The 13,801-nt window shown below is 45.9% G+C and overlaps 1 protein-coding gene across 1 annotated transcript in view; it reads left to right on the forward strand.

The window, feature by feature from the left end:
• Positions 1-13,801, forward strand: part of HDAC4 (histone deacetylase 4) — a 136,972-nt gene that overhangs the window by 63,099 nt on the left and 60,072 nt on the right. Inside the window, exons 4-5 of the mRNA XM_057378633.1 lie at positions 6,786-7,030; positions 13,618-13,768. Of these exons, the coding sequence (XP_057234616.1) occupies positions 6,786-7,030; positions 13,618-13,768 (396 nt within the window). The remainder of the gene's footprint in view (positions 1-6,785; positions 7,031-13,617; positions 13,769-13,801) is intronic.

Below are 13,801 nucleotides of genomic sequence, written 5' to 3' on the forward strand. Positions count from 1 at the left end.
TATTATTTTATTTATTATTTATTGAGATGCTTTTTTCCCCCAATGGAAACTCGGGTGGGTTTTGCTTCTCCACTCCACACAAAGCGATTCCTGTGGCAGGAAAGGTTTCCCACAGCTGAGAAACAGCCAAAGCCGACTCCTTTCACTCCATTATCTTTAATTTCACAAAAAAGCCCTGGCTCCATCTAGGCACTCATTTGTCAGAGATGTCACTGATGAATCCAGCAGGAGATAAAGGAGGTGTTGGTGGAGAAGGAGGTGCTGAAACTGGAATGTTTCCCTTTGGAGTGCTGCGTCCTGCACGGGCTCATCTGCCTGAGACATCTGGGATGGAGCCGTCTGTGCCACCAGGGCTTGGAGCTCTGCGTGTTCTTGTTAATATTCATCCATGAAAATTTGTCATTTTATCATTTTATCACTTTATCATTTTATCAGTTTATTGTTTTATCATTATTGTTACCAGCCTCTGATGTCCKCTGATCTTGGCTGGAGCCAGATCACATCCTGGGATCCTTTGCAAATGCTAAAAAATGCTCTTTTCCCCCTTTTTTCTCACTGTTTTCTTTCTCTTCAAGCAAAGTCGCTTTTGATGATGCCAAAAGCAAGAGATGTTTTTTTTAATGCTTTAAATCTCAGATGGAGACAGTGGGATAAGCGCTCTGCTCTTCAAGTTTGGGCTTTCTGAATTCGTCATGAATAAAATTTCCATGTGGGCTCCTGCTAAAGGTCTTTTCAGGGGAGGAGCGAGGCTCAGGAAAGCTGGGTGTGCAGAAACTCAGGATCTTTGTGCCCTGACGAGGGCTGGGTGGTGACTTTTTTGACTTTTTTTGGAAGTTTTCCTGGTGGTGAACAAGCGAGTGACATTTCCAGCTCCGTGCTATCCCTGGGGAAAAGCAAATTTAAAATCACATTTATTATTCCCTGATTTTATTCCTCAGGTGRCCAGCAACCGTTTGGAAACATTTAAGACCAAGAAACTGCCAGCAGGAATAATTTTGGCACGAGGGGAGCAGGATGCTGGCCCCATGTAGCACCGTTCCTACAAACTCATCGGCCCCGTTTTCCCCACAATCAGCCCCAAAAGGGAGGCAAGAGCCACTGCTGGCTCTGAGCACGCTTGGGCTGGTTTATTCTGGCAGGAAATGTGTGTCAGTCGAGCATGGCTGGATTATTGTGAATTAAATCCATCCCCACCTGCTGCTGGGTCTGGCTGTGATGCTCCAGTTTGTGGGGTTATTCCAGCCCCAAATACCCGCCCTGGGCACTGCAAGTGGGGTCATGGAGGTGAGAATTGAGTGAAAGAGATGTGAGGAAATCAGAATGGAGTAGAACAGAATTGAGCAAAATAGAATAGAGTAGAACAGAACTGAGTAGAACAGAATTGAGCAAAATAGAGTTGAGTAAAACCGAATGGAGTAAAAGAGAATGGAGTAAAACAGAATTTAGAATAGAATTGAGTAGAGCAGAACTGAGTAAACCAGAACTGAGTAAAAGAATTGAGTAGAACAGAACTGAGTAGAGCAGAATTGAGTAAAAGAACTGAGTAGAGCAGAATTGAGTAAAAGAACTGAGTAGAACAGAACGGAGTAGAACAGACGGAATTGTTTCCCCGTGCTGTCCCACCCAATGGGATTTGGAACCAGGTCCTCTTTAAGGTTCCTCCCATCCCAGACCATTCCACCATTCCCYGATGCTCCTTTGGTTTTCCCTCTGGAGAATAGGCTGTCTAAAGCTGCTCTTGTGCTGTTCTCCCCCTCTCGTACAGTTCCTCCTGGTATCTGGGGCACCCTAATGCTGGAGATGGAGCCAGCTCCAAGGGCTCTGTTCCTCTTCCCCACAAAACCCCAGCACTGCAGTCAGATTCTGCAGAGCCTGCTGCTATTTATAGCTCTGATCTCATCGTCTCRCAGTGTTTCGGGGCGTTGGGACCCTTTGGGATGTGGGAAAAGGATTCCTGGGTGCACGGGGTGACAAGAGGGGATCCCAGTGTTCCTGCTGCCGGGGTGGGAATGATTTAATTCACAGTAATGCAGCCATGCTCGACTGACACACATTTCCTGCCAGAATAAACCAGCCCAGGTGTGCTCAGAGCCAGCAGTGGCTCTTGCCTCCCTTTTGGGGCAGATTCTGGGGAAAACGGGGCCGATGGGTTTGTAGGAATAGTGCTCCATGGGGCCAGCATCGTGCCAGAGTTGTTCCTGCTGGCAGCATCTCGGTGTTTAAATGTTTCCAAACGGTTGCTGACCACCGAGAGCACCCCTGAGGAATCAAATCAGGAAATAATAAATGTGATTTTTTAAATTTGCATTTCCCCAGGGGTGAAAGAGCTGTCGAGAAGGCTGAGAGGGGCAGATCCAGGCGCTGATCCCATGGGGTGGGGATGGTCCCAGGAGGAGTTTGGGACACTGAGCACATCCTTTGTGTTTGCTCCAGGCACAGCCTGGCCCCAGGGCACCACTAATTAAAGAGCAAACTCATTAGCTGGGAATGAAGCCCTGGAAAGGGCTGGAAAGTTCTTTAAAGGGTCAAGCAGGCATCTCCAGTTTGGGAGGAGCTGGAATGCTCTTTCCTCCTGATYTTGGGAATCTCTCTGTCATGGTGTGTCCCAGAGTGGGAGCTGCTTTATTCCTCCAGCTTTCCCCAGGCTCTCATCCCCAGGGATTTGCAGCAGAATTGGGGTGGCTGGTGTGATTTTTTTCTTTCCTTCCCCAAAGGGAATTGCTGTAAAAAGAGGAGCTGGGAAGGAGCTGTTTGAGTTGAGCTCGGGGAAAGCATTTCCTGCGCTTTCCCTTTGAAGGGGATGTTGGGTTTCAAATGAGAGAAGCAGTTTTCTGTGCTGCTTTAATTTAAATTATAGAAAAAAAAAGGAAGGAAAGAAGAAGAAAAAGAAAAAAAAAAGRAAAAAAAGAAAAAAGGAAAAAAGARTGATTCTGACAGCAGCATTTGGTTTTTTAAAAACCCAGTTTGATGTCTGGTGGAAGGTGTCCCTGCCCRTGGCAGGGGGTTGGAATGTGATGGTTTTCAAGGTCCCTTCTGACAAAACCCTTCTGTGATTCTGTGAATATTTTTTAAATTAACCTGAGGTAAAGGTTATGCTGAAACAAGGTTTGAATTTAAATACTCATTTGGCGTCTCTCAYGCTGCGCTTTGGGTTCAACATTTTGGTGTGTTGTCGGTGCTGAATTTCCATCCTTTAAAGACCAGCGTGAAAATGCTGTCTCAGAGAAGGGGAAGAAAATTCGATTATTGTTGTGAATTTTATTGAAATGTGCATTCACAGGTTTAGTGTCACCTTCCCCTAAACCCTTCCGAAACGCTCAGGACTGATGGAGAAGTTATTTTCCATTTTGGAGCGTGGAACAATCCCAACACACAACTTCCCTGAGAATGTCTTTGTGGGAAATGGTTTTAATTTTTCTGGTGGGTCCAGGCTGGGAGGGCTGGGGGGTTCCTGGCAGTGTCCAAGGCCAGGCTGGACATTRGGATGGTGGAACTGGWTGAGCTTTAAGGTCCTTCCAACCCAAACCTCTCCACGGTTTTTGTGGGATGTGCACTTTTGCTTCCAGGGTATATTTTGTCACTTTATACCCCTGCATTTTGGGTTTTTCCGCTCAGTGTGCTGCAGACGAGCTGTGAGATGTCAAAATTAAATTAAGTTTTTAAAATTTTCCCATTTCCAGCAGCAATCGATGGGGACTGAAGTGCTTTAGGTCTTAATTAACTCGTGCAAGCGTTGCCTTTGATGCCCAGCCATGTTTTATTTATTTGGGAAGGGAAGCACCAGCAGAGGGGTTCTAATTTAGTATAAAAATCATCATAACTTGAGCGTGGAATCAAAATCAGGCTAACTTGACCACAGGGGGGAAAAAAAATAATTCCCTAAATATGCCAAGGGTGAAAAAAGGAAAACGAAAAAAAAAAAAAAATAAGGAAGAAAAGCAGGAGGAGAGCGTGAGATAGCTGATTATTCATAATCAGGGTCTGCTCTCCTAATTCATGGCTTTGGCATTTCTCGTGGTGGGGCTGAATGTCCCCTTTGTGCCCGGGCTGCGTCACGGCTGCCATTGTGCAGGCAGGACCTAGAAAAGCACTTTTGGAGTGTGCCACGCAGGATTCCCTGGAACTGGGAAAAACAGGGGGTTTTTGTTGTGGGGCTGAGCAGACAGGGCCGGGCTGTACCCTCTGTGGGTCAGGAGGGAGAGATTTACCCGAGCCTGAAATAGCCGGGAGTGGGCGATGACGCAGACTCTGTATGGGAATTGTGCCCCTGGAATGGGAATTGTGCCCCTGGAATGGGAATTGTGCCCCTGGAATGGGAATTGTGCTCCTGGAATGGGAATTATGCTCCTAAAATGGGAATTCTGCTCCCCTGGAATGGGAATTGTGCCCCTGGAATGGGAATTGTGCTCCTAAAAAGGGAATTGTGCTCCTAAAATGGGAATTGTGCCCCTGGAATGGGAATTGTGCCCCCCTGGAATGGGAATTGTGCCCCTGGAATGGGAATTGTGCTCCTGGAATGGGAATTGTGCCTCTAGGATGGGAATTGTGCCCCTGGAATGGGAATTGTGCTCCCCTGGAAGGGGAATTGTGCTCTTGGAATGGGAATTGTGCCCCTGGAATGGGAATTGTGCCCCTGAAAYGGGAATTGTGCCCCTAAAATGGGAATTGTGCTCCTGGAATGGGATTTGTGCTCCCCGTCCCTGCAGCTATGCCCCTGGCTCGGGGGAATGGGTCCCTTTGGGGGGGAAATGGGWGTTTTGGGGTTTTTCAGGGCTGTTTTTTAGGAGGAATCGATCCCAAGGTGCTCCTGCTTGGAACTGGGRTGGGGTTTGGATGCTTGGGAGGGTTTGGGGTGCTCACCTGGAGAAGGGAAGGATCCAGGGACACCTCAGAGCCCTTTCCAGGACCTAAAGGGCTCCAGGAGAGACTGGGGACAAGGGCTGGAGGGACAGGACACAGGGAATGGCTTTAAACTGGAAGAGATGAGGTTTAGATGGGATTTTGGGAATTGGGAATTGTTCCCTGGGAGGGGCTGGGATGGAATTCCCAGAGAAGCTGTGGGATCCCTGATCCCTGGGAGTGCCCAAGGACTTTGGGGCTCAGGAACCCACAGGGTCACAKGATGGTTTGGGTTGGAGCAGAGGAAAAGGCCGCAGGGAGGAAAACGAGAGGGAAGTGGAGGGAAGAGCTYGTGGGTGGAAAAGGAGCAGCACTCCCAGCAATGTGACCTTTTGCTGGAAATGTTTCCATCCAAAAAGTTTCCTCCTCCTCCTCTTGTGCTCCATGAGAGAAYTGGGGAAAAACTCTGTGAAAAGGCTTTCCCTGGGACAGAGAAGATTAATGTGGAGAAGATTAATGTCCTGGCAGAGGAGAAGGAGGGAAAAAAAACATCCTTTGTTTGCCAGTTTTGCCGAAGCTTGGTGTTTTTGAGGGTTCAGCCTCAAAATTCTGGGGTCAGAGCTCTCAGCAGAGTTGTTGAGGGATTGTTCTGTTAGAGAGAGAGACAGCAAATATTGGAAATGTGAAAAGCAGAGCTGTCACTCAGGTGGATTTTGGAAGGTTTTCAGTCGTTCATGGGGTGGCAGTGATTTGTGGTTTTTAGGAGAAAAGAGCTGAGTTCGGTTATTGCAGAGGGGTTCTGGCTTCCCACTGCCGGAGGGTGGGATGGATGGGATTTTGGGAAGGAACTGTTCCCTGGGAGGGGCTGGGATGGAATTCCAGAGCAGCTGGGGCTGGCCCTGGATCYCTGGCAGTGTCCAAGGCTCTTCGCTTGTAGGGTCTGTAGGGGGTGGTGCCTGGAGGAAAACCCGTGGATCCCATAATTCCTGTAGGACTTTTTACCCATAAAAGCACAGTGTGAGTTCCATGGTGCCGCCCTCAATTCAATCCAAGATTTCCACTGGGATGGGGCTCACCCTGACTCCGTTCTTATTCTCCCCTACAATTGGTGCCATTTTTGAGTCTCATTCCCATTCTCTCCCACACCTGGTCCCATTTTCAGTCTCCCCTGACCCTGCTCTCATTCTCCCCCATACCTGGTACCACTTTTGAGTCCCATTCTCATTCTCCCCCACAACTGGTGCCATTTTCGAGTCTCCCTGACCCGTCTCTCATTCTCCCCCACACCTGGTCCCATTTTTGAGTCCCATTCTCATTTTCCCCCACATTTGGTACCATTTTCAAGTCTCTCCTGACCCATCTCTCATTCTCCCCCATACCTGGTCCCATTTTCAGTCTCCCCTGACCCTGCTCTCATTTTCTCCCTACAACTGGTGCCATTTTTGAGTCCCATTCTGATTTTCCCCCACACCTGGTCCCATTTTCGAGTCTCCCCTGAGCCGTCTCTCATTCTCCCCATACCTGGTACCATTTTAGAGTCTCCCTGACCTGTCTCTCATTCTCCCCTACAATTGGTGCCATTTTTGAGTCCCATTCTCGTTCTCCCCCACACCTGGTACCATTTTCAAGACTCTCCTGACCTGTCTCTTGCTCTCCCACACACCTGGTCCCATTTTCAGTCTCCCCTGACCCCATTCCCATTCTCCCCCATCCCTGGTGCCATTTTCTCCCCTGACCCCATTCCCATTCTCCCCCACCCCTGGTGCCATTTTCTCCCCTGACCCCATTCCCATTCTCCCCCACCCCTGGTCCCATTTTCAGTCTCCCCTGACCCCATTCTCATTCTCCCCCACACCTGGTCCCATTTTCAGTCTCCCCTGACCCCATTCCCATTCTCCCCACCCCTGGTGCCATGCTCTCCCCTGACCATCTCGCTCTCCCCGCAGTTGACGTGAGCACGGCGCTGCCCCTGCAAGTGGCGCCCGGCTCGGTGCCGATGGAGCTGCGCCTGGAGCCGCAGTTCCCGGTGCCGGTGGCGGAGCCGGCGCTGCGCGAGCAGCAGCTGCAGCAGGAGCTCTTGGCCCTCAAGCAGAAGCAGCAGATCCAGCGGCAGATCCTCATCGCCGAGTTCCAGCGGCAGCACGAGCAGCTGTCCCGGCAGCACGAGGCGCAGCTGCACGAGCACATCAAGGTAAGGAAAATTAATCCACAAATCTTTGATTTTTAATTTTTTTTTTAAATATTTTGTTTATTTTATTTTCCATTCTGTCAAAAAAGTTTATTTATTTATTTATTTATTTATTTATTCATTTATTTATTTATTTATTCATGGCCAGAAAGTTCATTTATTTATTTATTTAATTATGTAGGTACCAAAAGTCTATTTATTTGTGTATTTTTTGTGTCCAAAAAGTTTACTTTTTATTTATTTTTTTGTCCAAAAAGTTTATTCTTTATTTATTTTTTGTGTCCAAAATCTTATTTATTTATTTATTTATTTATTTATTTATTTAGTATGTCCAAAAAGTTTACTTATTTATTTATTTATTATGCCCAAACATTTTATTTCTTTATTTATTATGCACAGACATTGTATTTATTTATTTATTTTCGGTGTCCAAAAAGTTTATTTATTTTATGTCCAAAAAGTTAATTTATATATTTTCTATGTCCAGAAAATCTATTTATTTATTTATTTATTTAATGTCCAAAAAGGGAGGCAGAGGAGCCCTGTGACTTTATTCGAATAAAGGGAGAGGCCACGGGACATTTCCATGGGGTGTCACAAATTGCTGGAGGGTGCAGCCTCCTTTTTATCCCAATTTTCCTCCTTTTTATCCCAATTTCCCTCCTTTTTATCCAGATTTCCCTACTTTTTATCCCAATTTCCCTCTCTTTCCCCATTGCTGAGGGACTGTAGAGGGGCAGACTCCCCAAATCCCCTAATACAGACCCCATCTAATGTGCATCCCCCCCTTTTTTATTCTTCGTATCTCTGTTGTGCAGAACCTTCAGATTTTTCAGATCTGAATTTGGAATCTTCAAATTTTCCAGATCAGAAAGCAGAACTTTCAGACTTTTCAGATCTGAAATGACAACCTTCAGCTTTTTCAGATCTGAAGTGAGAACCGTGAGGTTTTTCAGGTCTGAAATCAGAAAACCTTCAGAATTTTCAGATCTGAAATCTGAACCTTCAATTTTTTCAGCTCTTAAGTGAGAACCTTCAGATTTCTCAGATTTGAAAGCAGAACCTTCAGTTTTTAAAGATTTGAAAGCAGAAAACCTTCAGATTTCTCAGAGCTGAAAATTCAGATTTTTTGGWTCTGAAGTCACAACCTTCAGTTTTTTTCAGATTGGAAGTCAGAACCTTCAGATTTTTTATATCTGAAAGTAGAATGTTCAGATTTCTCAGACCTGAAGTCAGAATCTTCTGGTTTTTCAGATCTGGAAGCAGAACCTTCCAGATTTTCAGCTCTGAAAGCAGAACCTTCCAATTTTTCAGATCTGAAATCAGAAAACGTTCAGAATTTTCAGATTTGAAATCAGAATCTTCAGAGTTTTCAGATCTGAAAGCAGAGAACTTTCAGCTTCCTCAGAACTGAAATCATAATCCTCAGAATTTTCAGATCTGAAATCAGAACCTTCCAATTTTTTAGATCTGAAGTCAGAACCTTTAGATTTTTCAGATGTACAATCACAACCCTCCGATTTTTCAGATCAACAATCAGAACCTTCAGATTTTTCATTTCTGAATCAGAACCTTCAGCTTTTCAGATCAGAATTCAGAAAACCTTCAGATTTTTCAGAGCTGAAATCAGAAAACCTTCAGATTTCTCAGATCTGAAAGCAGAGAACCTTCAGCTTTTTCAGATCAGAAATTATAACCCTCAGAATTTTCAGATCTGAAGTCAGAGCCTTTACATTTTTCAGATGTAAAATCACAATGCTCAGATTTTTCATTTCTGAAATCAGAACCTTCAGCTTTTCCAGATGAGGAATCAGAACCTTCAGGTTTTTCCTGGCTGGGCACCAGCCAGGTGCTGTGCCACCCCTGGTTCAGTGAGGAATCACCAGTGAGGGTCACTGGGAGGTCCAGTTTGGAAAGTGGCCATTGCAGGGTGAAAAATTGGCATTATATAAATATTTCCCAGCTCTGACTATTGCCATGGCAAYGAAAGCTTTCCCAATTGCTGCTTTTTTTTTTCCAAAAGGGGGATTAGTGCTTCACATGGTAAATAGCCTTAATGTAATATTAAAAAGCAACCTCGATTCCACCTTATGTAACTTTATTTTGAATTCAGAGTGRATATCAGAGTGGGATTAACAGTTAACGGGGTTTTATGGACAGAGTTTGCAGTGCTRGGGTTTGTGGGGTGTCCCTGTTGACCCCAAACACCTCAGTCCCTCCCTGCTGTCACCAGGGCAGAGGTGACGAGGTGCTCAGGTGTGAATAAATTTATCTGGATAAATGTGTTTATTTATAATTTGTTTAATTGGGGTGTAAATGCATCTCTGGGAGTGTTTGGAATGTTTGTGCCCCCCCATGTTTCTGTGCTCACACGTTTTGGCATGAGGGGGAAAGGATGGGGATTTCTGTGACAGGGATTTCTATTATTCCCTTGTGGTTATTTGTGACAAATCAGGCAGGCTCCTTCCCATTTAACAGCSAAACCCAAAGCAGGGGGATAGGAACAAATTTGCTCTCATTTTTGTTAAAACTCTGACTCTGCTCAGAACYAGCTGAGCTGATTTTGAGAAACTGTGACATATCCGTCCCGCTGGGTAATGAAATTCCTCATCTCCTGAGTGAGCTTGGCTCAGTAAGAGCCTTAAAACAGGGTTGGGATAGCCCTGGATGGCAGGGTGATCTCTGGTGTCAAAATTGCTTCAAAAATCAAACAAAAAATCAACCCCGTGGTGTAAAATAACCCCAAACCCCACCCCGGTGCAGGAAAACATCGTGCTTGTCTGTGTGTTCAGAAGTCAGCCTTCATCCAGGTGACAACTCTGTGAAGTGCAGGGGCTGTAAGGGCAGAAAAAAAAATAAAATTTGAATTAAATTTGAGAATTAAAATCTGTAACTTCACATTTGGGCTGGGAGCTGCCCAGCTCCTTCAGGCCTCACAGACAGAGCAGGGCGGGATTGATAAAGCAAATAAAACCCATTTATTGTCTTCAGGTGAGGCACTGGGCACTGCASTGCGGTSTAGAAATATCCTGAGTGAAGGTGCACAGCTCTTTATGGGGAAGTTTATGTGTTTTTTTTTTTAATCTGGTTTTTTTTTTTTTTTTWTTCYATGTCTACACAGGCATGAGCAGGGTCTGGGAATGGGATCAGCTTTAAGTCTCCTCGCAACCCAAACCATTCTGGGATTCTGTGATATTGTTAAACCTTGCTGCTCTAGGATCCATCGTGGTTTAGGGCTGATTTATTTCCTTTCCTTATTTATTATTTCTTTATTTATTATTTTCCTTATTTCCTGGTGTTGGTGGGGACAGAGGAACTGTCCTGAGCTGACAGGGGCACCCCGCATCGCACCCCAAAGCGAGCAGGGAACATTCCAGCGAGGGATGGAACACGCTGGCAGGGCTCTCCTGTTTTTCTGTCCCAGCAGATAARTTTTTCCTACTGAAAGCTGGACTCTGGCTTTTTCCAGAGCTCGGGATTGCTTCCACCAGCTYGGTTTGGGTCATCGGAGCCAGTGCAGGGGGAGAAGGCGATGACTGCCCCCACACGGGATCCTTTCCCTGGGATCACATCCTTACATCCCATCCCTGCTTTTACAGACATCACGTTCTGGTTTTTCACGTGAAAGTGCCAAATTCCCCAAGGTGGTGCAGTTTGGAGAGAGCCAGGGGATGAGGGGAAAAAAAATATTTGTGGGAATGGACACGGAGCTTGGTACAGTGGGGAGTGGGAGAATGAGAAAATGAGAAAACTCAGGCATGGAGAGGGAGGGGTTGAGGGGGAATGGCTTTAAACCGAAAGAAGTGAGTTTAGGGTGGATCTCAGGAAGAAATCAGCACGGAGGGGTGGGGTTTAGAGCAGCCTGGGGTAGTGGGAGATGTCCCTGCCCACAGCTTGGGGCTGGGATGGGATGAGCTTGAAGGTCCCTTCCAACCCCAACCACTCTGTGGCGATCCTGTGGACACCCTGAYGTGTTTGGGGAAAATTCACCGAGCTTTTTGAAGGCTGCACACCACAAAGAGAGGGAGAAGCTGTTCCCTAACAGCTCCAGAGCAGCTCTGCAGATTGCCTTGGGAGAGGGACGGGGGCTAGAGGCTCCTGTGTGCTGCGGCTACTCACCCTCATCCAGACGCATTTTCCACTGCCCTGTGCCTTTCCAGACGTAGGACAATATTTATGGYCCTCCAAACCTCCCCCTAAACCCTGCAGGGGCGGAAGGAGGAGCCTGGCTGTGCGGTGAGGCGGTGCAAAGCCTCTCTGGGAGCTCCTCCTGACCTTTGGCAGGGAATTCTTTCCTTTTCGAGTCACTCCATCAGCTGGGAGGCACCAAAATCTTTTCTGTTTGTCCTTCTGGTGGGGGCTGGAGGAGGACGGGGTGGACAGGATGGGGTGGACAGGATGGGGTGAAGGTCTGGGGTCATTCCTTTGGTTCCAGGGAGTGAAAATCTTCCAGGGACTCTTCCAGAGTGGGCAACACCTGTTCCAGGGTGATTTGATTGCTTTAAATTGATCAAAAACTGATGTTTTTTCTGGGGTTTTTTTTCTGATTATTACTGATTTTTTTCTGATTTTTTCTGACTTCTTTACTGATTTTTTCCTGATTTTTTTCTGATTTTTTTTCTGATTTTTAAATTTTTTTTTTAAGATTTTTGGGGGTTTTTTTCTGACACCCTAACAATCCCATCCCTGGCAGCACTTCCAAACACCTCTGGAGCTCTGAGGCTGTGCCCATTCCCTGGGGAGCCTGGGCAATGCCCAGAACCTTTCCCTAAAAGCCACCCTGAATTTCTGTTCCCCCACAACATTCCTGATAAGAAATCATTCCCTGAGAAGACACCTGGGTATATTTTCTGTCCTTTTCTGTCCTTTTTGTCCCAAACTACAACAGCCACCAAGAGAGATTTCACTTTTCACAGATACAATCTGAGACGTGGTTTCATTATTTAATTTTAATTTTTTTTTCCAATTTTTTTTTTCCCCCCAACTTGGAAACTATTGGGAAAAACCACATGCCCAATGTGTGCAAACCCTCGCAGGAATTCGGGGTTGGGAGACTGCAGATGGAGAGAAAAGGCTCCTGATTCCAGCAGAAAATAACAAAACCTGCTTTGCCATATTGTGCACTCAATATTGTTCATTTGCATAGTCAGAGCCCACCATGTGGTGGACTTGTTGGAAATCAGGAAAAAAGCGACTCTTTCCCCAAATGGAGACGTGTTAGTAGAAGCTGCTGCTTCATTAGAAAACAAAAATAACTGCTTTTCATCTATTTTTTTCCTCCCTCCTTTTTTAGGGTTTTTTTGTGGGTTTTTTTTTGAGCGTGGATTTTTGGTGGTTTGCGTTTAATCCGGCAGAATTAGGAAGGGGAGCAGAGGTGCAGTGGCTGCAGATTGCTGGGGTTTTGATTAGTTTTTTCTCTTTTTTTTCTAATTTTTTTCTGGGTTTTTTTCTGATTTTTTTTTCTGTTTTTTTTCTGATTATTTTTTCTGATTTTTTCCTGATTTTTTTTTCTGATTTTTCTTTTCCTAATTTTTTTCCTGGTGTTCAGTGTTTTGGGATTCCTCCATGGAGAGTTTCCAGCAGATAGCCGGGCAGATTGTAAATACCTCTTACATCGGGGGTTTTGGGGCATTTTTATATAGGATTTTATACAGGATCTTCATATGGGATGGTGTAATTTTGTTTGTGCTGCGTCCRTGGCTGAAGCATTGGGTGTGAGAATGCAACTGCATATTAATCAGAGAATCCCAAAAAATCCTGATTTGGAAGGGACTCACAAAGACCACCCAGTCCTGCACAGGGCACCCCAAAACCCGCARYTAAAGGSATTTAAAAGGAAAACRAGCTCTGGGAGAAGGAAGAACTGCRRGGTGGRAGTGTGGTGTGTGCAGGGTTTGGGTGAGGATGGTTTGAGGTGTTTCTGGAGAGAGCAGGACCCTGAACTGTTCCATGAGTTGTTCCTGAAATGTTCCCTGAACTGCTCCCTGAACTCTTCCCTGAGCTGTTCCTGAACTGTTCCCTGAACTGTTCCTGAGCTGTTCCTGAACTGTTCCTAAATTGTCCCTGAGCTGTTCCTGAGCTGTTCCTGAACTATTCCCTGACCTGTTCCTGCACTGTTCCTTGAACTGTTCCTGAACTGTTCCAAAATTGTCCCTGAACTGTTCCTGAGCTGTTCCTAAATTGTTCCTGAACTATTCCTGAACTATTCTTGAGCTGTTTCCTGAACTGTCTAATTATTGTTGATTATTACCATGAGCTTGCAGAGGGCTGGGGTGAATCCTTCCTGCAGAACTTATTGGGGGATTTTAATTTTTTTTTTAATATATCGAGGCAATTATTTTTTATAATTATCCCATGGTTTAAGACAGACCTGTTCCACCATGGCAGGGACACCTTTCCCCTATCTCAGGGTGCTCCAACCTCACCTTGGACACTTCCAGGGATGGAGCAGCCTCAACTTCTGGGTGCCACAAATAATGGAGGTACCCTGGGGTGGGTTTTTTTGGGATTTTTTCCAGGAATTCAGCCAGAACTGGGGTTTTATTTAAAACCAGGATGTTGACGTGTCCTTTTTGTCCCGTTCCCCGCAGCAGCAGCAGGAGATGCTGGCCATGAAGCACCAGCAGGAGCTGCTGGAGCACCAGAGGAAGCTGGAGCAGCACCGGCAGGAGCAGGAGCTGGAGAAGCAGCACCGCGAGCAGAAACTGCAGCAGCTGAAAAACAAAGAGAAAGGCAAGGAGAGTAAGTGACCAAAACTCTGTGCTTGGGGTGGGA

This window comes from Malurus melanocephalus, unplaced genomic scaffold (assembly GCF_030028575.1).
Source record: "Malurus melanocephalus ecotype Western Australia unplaced genomic scaffold, MMel_1.1 scaffold_369, whole genome shotgun sequence".
In the NCBI taxonomy this organism is placed as follows: Eukaryota; Metazoa; Chordata; class Aves; order Passeriformes; family Maluridae; genus Malurus; species Malurus melanocephalus.